Source organism: Lepidochelys kempii, chromosome 6 (assembly GCF_965140265.1).
Source record: "Lepidochelys kempii isolate rLepKem1 chromosome 6, rLepKem1.hap2, whole genome shotgun sequence".
Taxonomy (NCBI): domain Eukaryota; kingdom Metazoa; phylum Chordata; order Testudines; family Cheloniidae; genus Lepidochelys; species Lepidochelys kempii.
Window position 1 is genome coordinate 105053192 of NC_133261.1, and position 16755 is coordinate 105069946.

The 16755-nt window shown below is 42.2% G+C and overlaps 1 protein-coding gene across 1 annotated transcript in view; it reads right to left on the reverse strand.

Moving 5' to 3' along the window:
* The window catches only part of PRIMA1 (proline rich membrane anchor 1), a 76909-nt gene that overhangs the window by 16136 nt on the left and 44018 nt on the right, over positions 1–16755 (reverse strand). Inside the window, exon 4 of the mRNA XM_073350705.1 lies at positions 9183–9312. Coding sequence (XP_073206806.1) covers positions 9183–9312 — 130 coding nt within the window. The remainder of the gene's footprint in view (positions 1–9182; positions 9313–16755) is intronic.

Sequence of the window (16755 nt, forward strand, 5' to 3'; positions counted from 1 at the left end):
TTTAGTGCTAATGGCACAAAGTTATCGAGCCACAGAACTGACCATAATGGTCTATAGATTTCTATTGGCTTCTCAGTCAATACGCTGTAAATTAGAAGTCAACAACTGAACAACATTTTAATGGAAAATCAATTGTGCGATATGTGGGGCATTCCTCTGATGTTACAAAAACCGGGAAAGGCTTTCTGTAATTTGCTGTCATTCTGGGTTATGGGGAAACAAAGTGACATTTTCCTTTTTATGGCAGCACTCTTTCTCCTCAACCGGATGTTTGTGTAAGTTTGTGTAATCTTAAAGGAGACAAATAGAAGATGGAACCTACTCCCCCCGCCCCCTTTACAGCTGTGCAGAAATGCAGTGTTTATACAAGTTCCAGACTGACAGTCCTGGAGGACAGAGTCCAGTGCTGATCCACAGAACAAATACTGTGTGGGCAGCAGCAGAGCCAACTTTCCCACACAGGACTGCTGATGTGCTTCAAACTCTACCATCTGTAGGGGTGAAAGGATTTTTTATTTCCTATGCCTATTCAATCCTTAATCGTCCAATGAAACTGCTAACAAGTGGTAGCAGTGATTTTTGATGAGACAGTCACTTATCCACTGGGACTCAAACTCATGTCACATAGACCATTAAACAGCCATCAGATGGTACCAACTTTCAGTACGTGCAGACTAACACCCCGTTGTGCCACTGAAGTCAATAGAATGGGTCTCATGGAGTCCAGTAGGATTTGGATTAAGCCTTTAGTGCTCAGTTATGCAACACTTACTCTCGCAAGTAATCCCATGGAAGTCATTGCACAGTAGAGCCCACAGGCTGGACCTGAACTTACAAGTTAAGAGCTAAGAAGTATTTATACCATTACCCAATGCCCTGAGATATCCAGTCCCCCTCACACACAGCTTTATGTAAATTAAGGGTTGGATTCTGCCACTCTTATTCACAGTGGAATTAATGTGTCTACATGTGAAATATGATAAACGTAGGTTAGCTTAGCAAAGATGTGGGTCCGACGTGTTTTAATAGCCAAATTTCATGGATTGCTGGAAGTAAGGATAATTTTCTTTTTAGACAATACTCAATTTTAATTCAATTTGGTTAAATTCAGGTTCAGTAAATTTTGGTCAAAATGAAATAACACAACAAGAAGTGACCCGGGGAAGAGCTCTGAGTAGCTTGAAAGCTTGTCCCTTCTGCCAGTAGAAGTTGGTCCAATAAAAGATATTACCAAAATTACCTTGTCTTTCTCACATTTCTTCACAGGTAAAAATGACACTGCATGAGGTTTCAAGCCGAGAGTAAGACTGTTGTCCAGTTGTTCAGAATATTTAGTATGTGATCAGTGGGTCCACCACAAACCTGACTCCCAGGCGCAAGAGGAGACTAAATCCATAGTGAAGTGCTTAGAAATACAAGCCAAGCAACACATCCCTTGTCCTTTTTGCTGTGAATAAAGATGGCAGAGCACTCAGCCAATCCATTTATGATGCCCATAAAATTATAGATGAACTTTGTTGTGGAAAACCCTGAGGTACTCAGGCTATAATATGTTTTCTAGGACTTACTGGTTTTTTGATTTTCTGGCCACTTCCAAATCCTTCCAAATTCCTTTTCCACTCCCTTTTCCTTCCAAATCCATCTCTGAGTCAAAGCATTACTCCCTGAGGAACTGCATTTTCTATGGGCTGACTCCCTTCCATGTTGGAGGGACCTAGTTTTGGGTCCTGGAAATGGGGTTCTGGGTGGCAGAAACTGCTTTCATAAAGGGTTTGTCTTCTGTTTGCACAATCTCCATCATCACAGTCCTATGTCCCAGTCTTCTAGCTAGATGAGTTAGCTTGAGCTTTTTCCACAGCTTGACTAATGATATTCCTGCATTGGCCACATTGTTGATTAATTGTAACCCTCTCATCAACCTACTAAAAGCTATTCTAATAGATGATACATATTTTTCCATTGCACTTTAGAATACATTCTGCCTCCAGTCTATGTCATTTACTCAGTCCAGCCCATAATAAGCCATGCTTTTCCTTTGAGTACCACTGGTTCATTTAGCTAAATGTAGAAAGGCAATTCAAGGTTCCCTTGATTATTTAGTACATCCTGAAACCACCCTGTTAGGCCTGGGTACTGCAGCATGTAAGGTATTAAATGTCATATGTTGGATATTAGACCCTCTGGAATACCTAATTTATGAATTTTCTTGTTTGTCAGTTTAAATCTGACCAGTCACTTTATTTCAACATAGTGTTTTCCTATATTAGAATATGATTTGAAGGTGAATGTGCCAGTTATTTAAGGAAATGCATATGTAAGTATTTACAGTATCTTTCCCCATGCTATGGAGCGTATATGTAACTGTTGTAGCTTAGCAAAGTTACAAGAATGAGCACAACAGCTGTTATGTGAATTTGTTAACCAACATGGGCCTGCTTTTTCCTGCTGACTTAGCAAGAGTATTTTTTGTCCGCAAACCCTTTGATATACAATTGAGATCAGAGTTATTCATCCTACCACAAATCCAGCAGACCCGAGAAGTCACTTCCCTGGGCAAAATGGGCTGCTGAAAGGTCATCTCAGAGAGTGAGGTTGTGCTGTAGATTTTTAATACAGACTTTTCACACGCAGAAAAATAATCTGAAACATCTTCTAGAAAGTCCAGTACCGGGAGCATCCAATGGCACAGAGACTTGGAATGTTCAGGTTGGCTATTCCCTTCATGTCTCAGGAGACAGCTGCTGTCTCTTAACTTTACATAAGAAGTCAACAGTACTTTTAAAAAAATTTATATAAATATCTTAGTCCTCTTATAGTGAGACAATGCCATACTAGTGAGTTACAGAATAGGATTATGTAATGCATCACCCTCCCTCCCTCATCTCATCTATTTACTTACCAAACAATATTTAATCCTCCTTACTTGTCTATTTCCCCTTTCCCCCTGCAATCTTTCTGTTGTACTATGGGCTAGGTGCTTACATTGCAAGGGAACGTAGAAATGATCTTAAGACCCAACAAGATCCTCAGATGATTTAAATGGGCATAGCTCCACTGGGTTCATTGAAGTTACATTGATTTACACCAACTGAGGATGTGGGCCACATAGTACTGCTTAGACAACAAGCTCACATTGAATATCTTGAGTTCAACCAGCAATTAGAGTAATACCAGGAGGGTCAAATGTCCATTGTCCCTCTCCCTGCATGCTAAGCTATTTACTGATTTTTCTTGGCTCATCTGCATTTACTAAACAGGATGCACCCATTCAAGGAAAAGGGAAAGAGTTATAGGACTTCCCAGAGACATACTAGAAAAATAACTACAAATGTTTTCGAATTTGAACTGTTCATTTTCTCAGATATGCTGGTACAGCTATTATAATACATTACTAATAATAACTGGCTGTGTGACTAGCTAGTCTCTTAAATGCTCCGTGCCTCAGTTTCCCCATCAGCAAAACGCATAGAATAACATCTATTACATGTATTGTTCTGAGTTCTAACTAGTGTTCTGTACATTTTTTAGAAATTCCTGGATGAAAGATGTTACAGGTTATGGCTGCTCTTGGTATGTGAGGGCCAGTCCTTAAATTTGACCAGTTCTTAAATAATTTTCATGTGCCATTGAATAATTTCAGATGATAAATATCCTTCATTAAACAAAATATCTACCGCTCTGTCACCAAGAATATAAAAAGAAACTAATAGCAACATAACATTCCTGAGGTGTCCTTTCTGTCCAAAATATGACGGTGCTGCCACAAAATATATAACTGCATTACAAGCATGACACATCAGTGCTGCTCAGTGCATGCCAACAATACGTGCATATACAGATAGCGTACTGACAGCCAGTCATTAGGTGTTGAACATCACAATTTGCATGCACAGATATAAATTTCTCAGGTGCACAACTAGGCTGTGAAAAACTCTGTGCAAGAAATCCAATCTGCACTCACAATTTTTGAGGCTGTTTTGAGGCCCCTTTGGAAATCTGTCGCATATATGTCTTTCTACGCATATAATTTATCTGGCACATCTCGGTGGTGTTCTAAGCATTAAAGCTGATTGATAGATTTTGCCATTAGATCACATATGGAAATGAAAACTGAGGAACTGATTACAATCTCCGTTACGTCAAGTTTACACCGGTGTAACTCCACTGATTTTAACGGAAGCCAAGAGGGTGAGACAGCAACGTGCAGATTTGGCTCTGGCAATAGGTTTTCACATGAAAAGCACTAATGCACTGTATTGCATGTTGTGAATTAAAAAGTTAAAACTGATGCTCTCATGAACTTCCAGCATTAAAAATAAACAAAACCAAGAGATGCAGTTTTGATCCATATTCAGTAAAAATGTTGTTGAGTTACTGCTGCACGGAGAATGGTCACTCCCCCACTTCTCCTCTCAAACACATACAGACACCAGGCTGAGTTTGATTGAATCTGGCCCTTTGAAACTACCAAATGAGATTTAAGTCTCAATACAACAGGATTTTTCTTCTTTTTTCTGCTTTAAATATGATTCTTATGAAAGTGAGGGACTAATACAGTAGAACCAAGCGCTGTGCAAATAAATCTCTGTCCAAGCTTTCCTGCATATAACTTTTAACTCTTACTGTACCTGAGACCCATCTGACTCCTGTTATTTCATTGCTCAGCTTCCTCTTAGCACCAATACTGCTAACCATGTCAAACTGCATGGTACAGACGAACACGACATAGCAACCATTGATGGTGAAGGCTGTACAACTCACTTCACTTGTGGGCCCAACCAAATGGGAGCCCAAGATTCCAGAAGGTTCTTGCAGTAAGATTACTTGGAACAATGTCCACTGGAACTGCGACACTTGTGGATCTGCCACTGACTTTTCCCTTTTTCACACTTTGAGAGAAATATAAATCTGTATTTTTAATTCATATTGGGCAGCACTGTGGCGACTGATCTCATGCCAGATAGGCTTTTTTATTAAGGAATCAGAGGTTAAATTGCTGTGGATGTTTTTTATGTAGACTTTTCTTTTTTTTCCCTGTAACTGATGGGCTAGCTAGAATTTTTTAATTTTGTTTTAATTGCACAAAACAAGGAACATATGGTGATGATGTAACCCACACACCTCCTGGGTGTGGTGTTCTGTCCCATCTAGTGGCACTGGGACCACTTAGAAAGAGAGAGAGTTAAATGAGTCTGCTGTACAGCCTTAGCTAACAGGAAGCTGGCTTTTAGCTCATGCTGTAGAGGCTTATGCACTAAGCTCCAGAGGTCCCCGGTTCAGTCCTCCCTGCTGACGACAGGCGTCTGTTGCCCTTACAATGGTAAGACTTATTAGTGTTTAATAGTAGTAGTAATCCATATTTATATTGCCGTAATACCTAGATGCCCCAATCAGGACCAAGATTCTACTCTTGCTGGTGTTGTACAAACATGAAGACATGACCCGTCTGCCAAAGAGCTAACAATCTAGGAATGCTAGAGTGCCATAAGCATGTGCAAGATTTTAAAGAACATATGAAATGATAATAATACTTGACACTTGTACCCTTCAAATACTTTAATAAGCATCAGGTAATGCATCCCCATGACACCCCCGGGAAGTAGGTAAATTTTCTTATGCCTGTTCTACAGATGAGGAAATTGAGATGTTAAAGGCCAGATTGTTCCTAGTCCCAGTCCAAGTGCACAAGGGGAAGCAGTACAAGGAGCCTCTGCTCTTCCCAACTTGACTGTAGAGGGATCAGCTACACTGTGACAGGGAACAAAAGCCATGCTCTCTCTTAGCGCTAGTACAGGCTCTAGTTGCCTGAACTGGCATGAGGAGGGAAGCCCATAACGAGGGTCACCCCGACATGCGCTGCTTAGGGTAACTTCTCCCGGTGTGCCTGGCTGCAGTGCATCCACTGCACAGCTACTCCCGTTCAACTCAGAGAGCCGACGGCTCAGCCAAGCCTACAGAGGAAGTCAGTGTCAGAGCAAGGATTGGAACATGAGTGGTTCTGATTTCTGTGCCTCTATCTGAAGAGAGCAGGTTCATACCCCAATGAATTCACAATCTAATTTAGCCACAGAAGTATAGGATACATTGGTCAAATGAGAAAGGAAGCCATGCTGCACTACTGTTGGAAGGCTTCCTGAAGACAGGTGGGTATGGGAATGAGACTGGTTGGTGCCCAAGAAGTGGGCTTCAGTTCCAGGTGTAGGCTGTGATGTTAAAGAAGGTGCCAAGTGAAGAGTAATGGAAGATGAATAATGATATATAGTGAGGAGGAAGGCTTGGAGGGACTAGCAGGTTTTGAAAGGCAAGTAGCACGTTTTTCATAACACAAAGACCAAGACAAAGCACATTTACAAAGTGTTACTAAGGACTGAAAAGACACTGCTAGGAACAGAGAACATATTAGAATGGAACCTGCCTCAGAGGGCCACCTAGGTTCATTCCCTTAAATTCCTTTTGCGTACCCAAAAATGTTGTGTTTCTCCTATCTTTCTCTGGACAGATGAGAGTAAGTGAAACAGGAACAGGAAATACAGTTGGGGATTTCTCAGACTTTCCAAAAAACAAGCTGTTCAATCATAACAGATGAGTCTCCATGTTGAAAGTAATATCTTTTATTGGACCAACTTCTGTTGGTGGAAGGGACAAGCTTTCGAGCTCCACAGAGCTCTTCTTCAGCTCATATTTTGTCTAATTTCCTAGGGCTTACCAATAAATATTCCTGAAAGAGGATCAAGGCAACAACTATTGGGGAATATTGCCAACAGTTCTAGGTCATCCATTCAACATAATTTTTACTGAAAGGATTCATTACAGACGACAAATGCTCTAGTTACTCTGAAAAATACCCAATTTCGGTTAATGAGCTTCTCTTTTATAGACCTTCATCTCCCCTTTGAGCAGTTCTCAGCTTAGTGTTTGTCAATAATGTGATCATTAACATAAGACTCAGCAGCTAAACTAGCATTTGGCTCAGAGAAATGAAAACACCTGTCAGATCTTCCTGCAACAAGATGCACATAGGCTTTCCACTGACTTCTGGAGGCACGCAGCAGCTCTGAACTCAGGTTGGTCTACACTACCAATTTATGTCAGTATAACTATGTCGCTCAGGGGTGTGGGTATGTCATCCCTGAGTGATGCAGTTATACTGACCTAACTCCCGGTGTAGATAGTGTTATGTTGATGGGAGGGCTTCTCCCGTTGACATAGCTATCGCCTCTCGGGGAGGTGGAGTACCTACGCTGATGGAGAAGCTCTACAGTTGACGTAGGTAGCATCTTCACTAAGCACTACAGAGGTGTGGCTGCACCAGAACAGCACTGTAAGTGTAGCTAAGCCTTCAGTGCCGTGAACATCTTTTCTATACCCTCCCATCCACCAGGAGATAACTGCTCTGAAGAGAGATCCCTTGCTTGGTGAATGTAGAATTGGGGAGTTGCTTCTGCCTTGAGTGTATTTTACAACCGCAGCGTTTCTGCCAGTAATCATTCACAGAATATTTAGCATTATCTAGCCCAATTAAATGGGTGTTTGTGTGACACGGACACCTTATCCACTAAAATTGGACTGAGACCACCAATGCTTTTCAAATGAAGCCACTGAGCAGTCATGAGAGACCTAATAACTTTTAATCTATTGAGGTTGGGTTAGAACGATGCAAAACTTTTTACCAATTATCAATTCCATTAGCCATCCAGTCCTCTGCAAATTCTCATTCTAAAACAGTTCAGCTATTTAAACTGGAAGTTTTAAAAGTCCTTGAAATTGATAAATATACAGGTTTTGGCTAAACTATAAAAAGAAAAGTTGATTTCTGTATACTCACTAATAAAGTAAGTTAGCTACAGAACAATCCATTCTGCCCTCTGAATCCTCCCTTTGGCTGCAAGTTGTTACATTATTCTTCATTTCCTATCCTGATCTGCTGGATAGGTTTTTGTGGATGCTCTTAAAACTTGTACAACGTTCCAACACTGAGATGTCTGTACTTGGGCTAATTTTCCATCTGTTTTTGATGGAACATTGGGTTTCTGACTAAATGAAATATCTCACAAAAGTATCTTCTTTCTGCAGAAAACTTCTATTTTTGTCAAAAAAACCCACCACTCACACACCTGAAAACTGATTTTTTTTTTCAGTTTCCATCCAAAAAAACAAAAAATTCCCATTCAGAAATGCGGCTGTAATGCTTCATGCTCCTATTATTCTCTACAGGCTGGGTCTCCCAGCCAGATCATATGTCTATGGCCAGTGACTCCACTGAGGCACCGTGATAGCTCAGTAAGAGGGAAGACTGTGGTTTTCCATGGGAGACATAATCCAGCCTGGGAGTCTAGCCCATAGAAGAAAGCAGGAGCAGGAAGAGGAAGCACCATGAAGGCATTTCTGAATCTAAATTTTTGGTTTTAAACTGGAAGGTTTTGGCCAAAAATTTTCAACTTTTGATTTTTCACCAAAAACTCCACATTTTCCTTGGAAAATGAGACAAACGTGATTTTTTGGGGGGTGGGTGAGGAGTGGTTTTTTTGTTTTCTAACTAGATCTAGTCTGTACCAGTGGCAGCTGGCATGGTAGAGACAGGTTGTACTAGTAGCAACTGAAATGACTGCTGCATACAGTGTGTACATGGAATTAAATTAGGATACCCAGTTCTGCATTTGGGTCCCAAAGTGACAATTTGGAACCTAGAATTAGGGATAGTTTAAGAGCCCCAAATGAAGTATCTTAGGGTTTGAGTTGAAGGGTACTGTATCTGTCTAAGGGATTATTATTATTAGTGTTGGACAGTAACCTCAAATCTGAACACCTTTGAATTCTGGGGAAAATCTGAACAGGACTTGGATCCAGATTTGAACATGACAGCTGGCTCCTACCTCTGTGCTGGGCCAGACCAAAACCTAGATACCTATCCCAGCACTCACACTATGGACAAAGTTCCCATTCAAATCTGAACTTCACAGATTTTAATCATCCTCAGGACTGAATAGTTGTGCTTTGAACTTCATCGGTTACATAGGAAAAGAGTCAGGTTATAAAAACTTTATAATGAAAACACAGACAGGCTATTAACGGCAGTGATGTTACAGGATGAATTAGGGAAAGAAAACCAGGACACAAGATGACAGCCAAATATCTAAAAGCACTTTGAGGAGTAGGCTCAATCAGGGTGCTCACAGTCTTACCTTTTTATGGCTTTGTAGCAAATGATGACAACTACAAAGAGGAACACTAGTGTGGTGCAGCATACTGCAATGATTATAACCAGGCCTGGCCACCAGGTTTCTTCAGTGGGGCAAAAGGTAGACTTGGGAGCTGTAAAAGATAATGTGAAAAACATACATGAGTTCCCCCGATAAGTAGTTTGTAATCAGATAGGCTTCATTCACCCTGAATATATAACTGCACCAGGACCTGAGACATGTACATAGAGGTTATTTCACATCTGGGACCAGTTTTCTGAGCAGTAAACTCTACTTGCTGTGTACTGGATGAATATTGCTTGAGAACCACATGGTGCAGCAAGTCATCAAGTGCTGGCCACAGTTCTTTGTGTTGCTCCATCATCCACCACATAGCATTCAGACACAAGGGGAAAGGCACAGCTCTGCTGCCAGAGAGCAATGTCTTTTCTCTTGGTGATTGCCCATCTATGGCAGGATCAGTTTTAGTTTTATAGAGAAACATCATGCTGATAAGTTCAGGCTTTTAAACAAAATTAGGAAAGGTTTATCTGGGAGAAGTAACAATACCTACAACCAGGGATGGAGCTGCTATCATATTAACCTTGGATGGAGGATGGTGAATTCGTTTAAAAGAACGCAGGAATTGTATTACAGTTACTAATAGCTTTTGGGGGACTTTACTCAATTTTTTTTCTACTGTACGGTCACTTTTTTAATACATTTAATTAATATCCATTAATTGATGTAGTGCTTATGAAAATGTAAATTAAAAGAAGAAAAGTGTATTGATTTCCAAGGGCTAGATTGTGCTCGCAGGCACTGCCCACAGCAAGGAGTAAACTGCACCAGGAGTAATCATGGGAGACATTTAACTCAGAGATAAAGCTCTGCGGTACATTCATTTCCCTTGTGGCTGGAGAGGATAGCAACATGCTGAAGGTCTATAGATGGGCTTGGCAGAATTTGATTTTTTTTTAAAAATAATTTTGTCAGACATCAGTGTTTATTTTTAAGCATTTTTTTTCAATTTTTATCAATGTAAATTTTCACAATGGCACAAAATTGTGGGTTTTAATCATTGTTTCTGATTTTTATCAATTTAAATTGTTCACGGGAAATTATGGGCATGTTAGACAATAACTGTTTAATTATAGTAGATGTTGAGATTCAAAAAATCAAAACATTGTGGTCATTAAAACAGAAATTGTCAACATCACATGTCAAAATATCCAAGTAAATATCCTTAAAACAAACTCTAAATTCCCAAATAGCCTTTTTCTTATTTTTCCAATCTGAAAATTTCAACCATTATCAATGGAAATATTTTTCCGACGGTTGGTGATATGTTGAAATCTGTTTTTACTGACATCTACTGATAAAAGTGTAATCCTTCAAACTATCTATAGGGCAGCAAATTATGAAATTAGGATTGGATATTTTTCTAAACGATCTGCTCTAGAAATTATTTTGGGGAAGTTTTATGGCTTGTGCTAGACAGGAGGTCAGACAAGATGTTCACAGTTGTCCTTTCTGGCTTTGGAAGCTATGTATCTATGACATCACCTGTGCCAACACAGCTGGGACTAGGAAGAGACCAGTGAACTCCTTGCACTTGTGACCTGACCAAGATTATAATTCATTTGTCCATAAATAAATATTAGCAGTGCATCAGTCAATGGGAACATCTAGGTTAAATAACAAAACATTTAACATTCAGTTAAATAACAAAACGTAGCACCAGACACTTCTTAATGTCTTTTGAACGTGCTGATTTGATCTGGTGCATTTCACTCTCTGAGCCTAATATTATATCAGCCACTGACATTTTACAAATGTGACTCAAACTCTTCCCTCAAAACTGTTGTGATCAGATTCTTTTGTAATGACATGATCTGTAGGACAGCTAGGCACATTCATCCTAAGAGGGCTGCAGAGAGATTCATAAGAAAGCCACTATGTGTAACAGAGAAATCAAAATGATAAAGTCAGCCTGGAAATCAAAGAAATGGTAAATCAAAGAAATCAAAATAATAAAGTCAGGCTGGTAACTCTACTGGTCTACAGTTCATCAACTGGTGCCACTGAGGAAGTGCTACCCTTACCACAGACAACAGATCTCCATTAATATTAATGCATAAAATTAATGGAGATCTGTTGTCTGTGGTAAGGGTAGCACTTCCTCAGTGGCATCAGTTGATGAAATACTTCACAAACATTAACTGTGAGATAAGTGAATATCATCTCTGTTTAACAGAAGAGAAAACTCAGATTTTTCTCCTCAGTTTAAGTAACTTGAAGAGCCCAGGGTTCCCAGCTCCCAGCCCAGCACTGAGTCTACTATATCATGCATCTTTCAATTTATGTCCTCAGCAGTTGAATTTCTATTTTATTACCATAAATTCTATGGAACTAGTTCTCACTAAGCAGTGAACATGGGAGTTGTTGTGTCATGAGATGGGGTGGAAGTAAGCTTAAAATATTTTAAAACTATTTTAATATTATTTATTATTTTATTGCACCCCAAAGTGGACTGGGCATTTCAAAGGAGACATTGCAAGGTCTCAGCCTGAAGGAGCTTACAATCTAAGGGCCCCATTCTGCCACCACTGTGCAGTGCTTGCTGACGTGAGTAGCCCCATAAAACTCAGTAAATGCTACACAACATGAAAAAGTGGGGCAGGATTTGGTTTTTAGACGTGACATGATGAGTGAGAGTAACAAATAATATGGAGAGGGGATCCAGCAATATGAAAATGTGGTAACAAGGCTTAGCCAAGTGCTCATCCAACACACACATCTTGGTGGTTCCACTCTAGTATTATTAATATAGAAAAATACAGAAGATGAGATGAGATAGTGAATATTACTGCCAACACCGTGAATCATCATCTTCATATATTTATCAATTATAAGAACCATAGGAATTGCCATAATGGAGAAGACCGCTGGTTCATCTAGTCAGATTCCCTTTCTATGACAGTGGCCAGCCCCAGATGATTCAGAGCAACATGCAAGAAACCCTGCAGGACATCCACAAAAGAAAGCTTCTTCCTAGTCTCTATTAGTTAGAGGTCAATTTATGCCCTGAGGCATGAGAGTTTATATCCCTTCCAAAATTCTTTGGATTTTATTTTTTTAATCCTTACTATTACAATTCTGTTTCTCTTTAGAAATGACCAATCTTTTTCTGCTAAGCTCTTGGCCACAATGGTATTGTCTGTCTAGATTAGGTATTTATATGACTCCTGTTACTGTAGCATCTAAGCACCTCACAATCTTTAATGTATTTATCCTCACTACAACCTTGTAAGGTAGAGCAGTACTCTGATCCCCAAGTAACTTGCCCAAGATCACACAAAGTCTCTGGTGGAGCAGGAAATTGAATCCAGGTCTCCAGGGTCCAAGACTAGTGTCCTACTCATCATTCCTCAGGCTGTCACAGGCTAACTGCACGTTGTTGTGTGAAAAAGTATTTAATCAGTTTTGAATTTGCCACCTTTCAATTTCATTGAATGTCTCATTCCCTTCTCTTATTATGAGGAATGCTGAATAGAAATTCCTGATCTACCTTCTCACCTAAGTTTCCTCCAGGCGATCAAAGGCTGTGCAGATGAGGAGAGGCGCCTCTCCCTCAGCCCCAGTTCTAGCCCTGGAGCTGCGGCGGCCTGAGAGAGGCATCTCTCTCCCGGCCCTGGGCTGCTGCTGTGAGACACGGCTGGCAGGAGTCTTCTCTCCCTGCTGCAGCCCTGGGGCAGCCTGCACCCCAAACCTCTCATCCCCAGCCCCACCCCAGAGCCCACACCTCCTCCCGCACCCCAACCCCTCATTCCTGGCCCCACCCCAGAACCTGCACCCCCAGCCAGAGCCCTCACCCCCCTCACCTCAACCCACTGCCTAGCCCTGAGCCCCATCCCACACTCCCAACCCCTTGGCCCCATCCCCACCCCACATCACCTGCATATTGGTGCTCATAACAAAATTCATTCTGCACATGGATGTAAAAAATGAGAGAGAACATTCATTATTTTGTATCTCTTTATCATGGCGCCCTCTTATTTGTCTCCTTCCTAAGGTAAGCAGTCCCAATCTTTACAGTGTCTCTTCATGACAGAGTTATTTTCCATGTCTCTAATCATTCTCATTGTTCATTTCTGAATGGCCTTTGCTGTTTGTGCTATATCCTTTTTGAGATGGGGCGAACAGAACTGAACGCAGCATTCCAGATGAGAACATGCTTATTGATTCATGTAATTACACTGTACTGTTTTCACTATTATTCTGCATCTCATTCCTTATGTGTTTGAGGTTTTTGTTTGAGGAAAGGTCTTCATTGAGCAAAGGTCTTTTTTCTGAGCTGTTACAGTTAGTTTAGAACCCAGTAAGGTATATGATTACTTCAAATTATTGCTATCTAATTCCTACCAGCACTTTCAAATTAATCATAAAAATAAGCAATGGCTATTATTTGAACTCACATATGTTTTATTTTGTCATTAAAAGAATCAGTGAGCCAGATGCTGTTCTCACACTGGTGCATATGTGAAAAGACTCCGTGGGACTCAGTACAGTCTGTTCACATTTACACCGCTCTAACTGGGAGCTGAATCTGGCCAAATATTAGAGGTAGTCTGAACAAAAACTTGGAGCCAAATACCCTAAAACTGTGAGAAAGGTGCCTGAGTAGGATCCCATAGGGCACGTCTACACAGTGAGCTGCAGCCCGCAGCAGTGAGTCTCGGAGCCCGGGTCAACAGACTTGGGCTTCTGCTACCACGCTAACAATAGCTGCAAAGATGTTGAGGCTCTGGCTGGAGCTCAGGCACTGAAACTGAGGGAGAGGGGTGAGCTCCAGCCTGAGTTGCAGCACCTACACAGCTATCTTTAGTGCAGCAGCTTGAGCCCCCATGAGCCCAAGTTGGGCCGCCTGGACTCTGTGACTTGCTGCCATGGCTTGACACTCGTTGTGTAGACGTACCCATATTGGTCTCACGCTGATGGACCCCATTAACTACAGGGGAATTTATGGGCCTGATTCTCCTCTCATATCATTTTACATTAAATCAGAATCAGGATCCTAACTTTGTTGGTCCCAAAAGCTCAGGTCCAAAGACCTGAAAGTTTGGAACTGAATCTGCATCTGGACTTTGTGGCTCAGGCTCATCTCTAATTAATATTACACTCAAAATCTCCGCAGTATCCTTGATTCTTAAGTGGACAGGGAATCACTTTCAATTATATAAAGTGGCTCAGTCCTATTATCCAGAATTAGCTAAAACACACATTGCGGTAGGTCTTGCCATTCACCAATGCAAAATAAGTCAAGAAACTTGTGCTACTCTCCCAAGTTGTATTCAATCATTCTGCACATTGGACCTGATTCTCCTCATAGTCCCAACAGTGTGAATTAGTCATTGGAGTCATACTGGTGTGAAAGAGGAACCAGACCCATCATCTGTGGGTTGGATCATCAGCTGTGAATGACAACTGCCTTAGTCATTCAAACCACAAATCATCAGTTGGAAAGTGCCCACCCAGCACTCTGGGGTGGGGAGGGGTGCTGCATGCTACGCACCTGGCACTATGGGGCTGCGGGGGGTGGGGGAGGGGTGTGCACTGCCCGCTCAGGGCTGTGTGGCTGGAGGCGCTCAGGCAGCCCAGGTTTGGGGGGAGGGGGACCTCTGGGCTTCGGCGGGGGAGGGAAGAGGGAGGGGAGGGGCCTCAGGTGGAAGTGGCGGGCTGGGCCGGGGGCTAGCCTCCCCGTGCCCGTGGTTCACCCAGGGGTACAGGCAAACAAGTTGTGTTTCAATATAGTCAATTGTAAAGTCACACATCTAGGAACAAAGAATATAAGTCATACCTACAGGATGGTGGGCTCTACCTTGGGAAGCAGTGACTACAAGAAGGATGTGGAAAAATTGGAAAACGTCCAGCGGAGGGCAACAAAAATGATTAGGGGACTGGAACACATGACTTATGAGGAGAGGCTGAGGGAACTGGGACTGTTTAGTCTGTGGAAGAGAAGAATGAGGGGGGATTTGATAGCTGCTTTCAACTCCCTGAAAGGGGGTTCCAAAGAGGATGGATCTAGACTGTTCTCAGTGGTAGCAGATGACAGAACAAGGAGTAATGGTCTCAAGTTGTAGTGGGGGAGGTTTAGGTTGGATATTAGGAAAACCTTTTTCACTAGGAGGGTGGTGAAACACTGGAATGCGTTACCTAGGGAGGTGGTGGAATCTCTTTCCTTAGAAGTTTTTAAGGTCAGGCTTGACAAAGCCCTGGCTGGGATGATTTAGTGGGGATTGGTCCTGCTTTGAGCAGGGGGTTGGACTAAATGAGCTCCTGAGGTCCCTTCCAACCCTGATATTCTATGATTCTACGATTCTATGACTCTTGACTTGGGGGTCATGATGGATAATCATCTGAACATGAGATCCCAGTGCAAAGCTGTGGCTAAAAGGGTTAACATGATCCCTAGATGGATAAACAGGAATATCGAGTAGGAGTAGGGAGGTTATATTACCTCTGTATCTGGCACGGATGTAATGGCTACTGGAATACTATGTCCAGTTGCGTGACCACAATTCAAGAAAGATATTGAAAACTTAGAGAGGGTTCAGAGAAGAGTCTTGAGAATTATTAAAGGAATAGAAAACATGCCTTATAGGGAGAGATTCAAGGAATTCCATCTGTTTAGCTTAGCAAAGAGAAGATTAAGGAGCAATTTGATCACAGTCTATAAGTACCTACATTGGAACAAGACATTTTTAAGAGGACGTGTCCAATTTATCAGATGAAGGTATAATAAAATCCAGTGGGTGGAAGGTGAAGCTAGATGAACTCAGACTAGAAATAAGACAGAAATGTTTAACAGTGGGGGTAGTTAACCTTTGGAACAACTTGCCATGGCTTCTCCATCACTGGAAATTTTTAAACCAAGATTGGGTGTTTTTCTAAAATATATGCTTTAGTTCAACCATAGCTATAGGACTTGAAGCAGGAATTAATTCAATGAAGTCCTGTGGCCTGTGGTCACACTAGCTCAAGGGTGGGCAAACTTTTTGGCCCGAGAGCCACATCTGGGTATGGAAATTGTATGGTGGGCCATGAATGCTCATGAAATTGGGGTTTGGGGGGGGTGGGAGGGCTCCAGCTGGGGGGGCAGCCTCCGGGGTGGGCCTGGGGATGAGGGTTTGGGAGTGCAGGAGGGTGCTCTGGGCTGGGACCAAAGGGTTCGGGGGGGGGATCAGGGCTGGGGCAGGGGGTTGGGGCATGGGAGGGGGTCAGGCTCCAGGTGGCACTTATCTTAAGCAGCTCCCAGAAACAGTGGCATGTGCCCCAACTCCAGCTCCTACATGGAGGTGCGGCCAGGCGGGTCTGCGCACTGCCCTGTCCGTAGGCACCACCCCTGTGGTTCCCAGCCAATGGGAGCTGTGGAGGGCGGCGCTTGGGGTGGGGGCAGCGTGTAGAGCCCCCTGGCCGCCCCTATGCATAGGAGCTGGAGGAGGCGATGTGCTGCTGCTTCTAGGAGCCACGCGGAGTGGGGCAAGACCCCGACCCAACTCCCCAGCTGGAG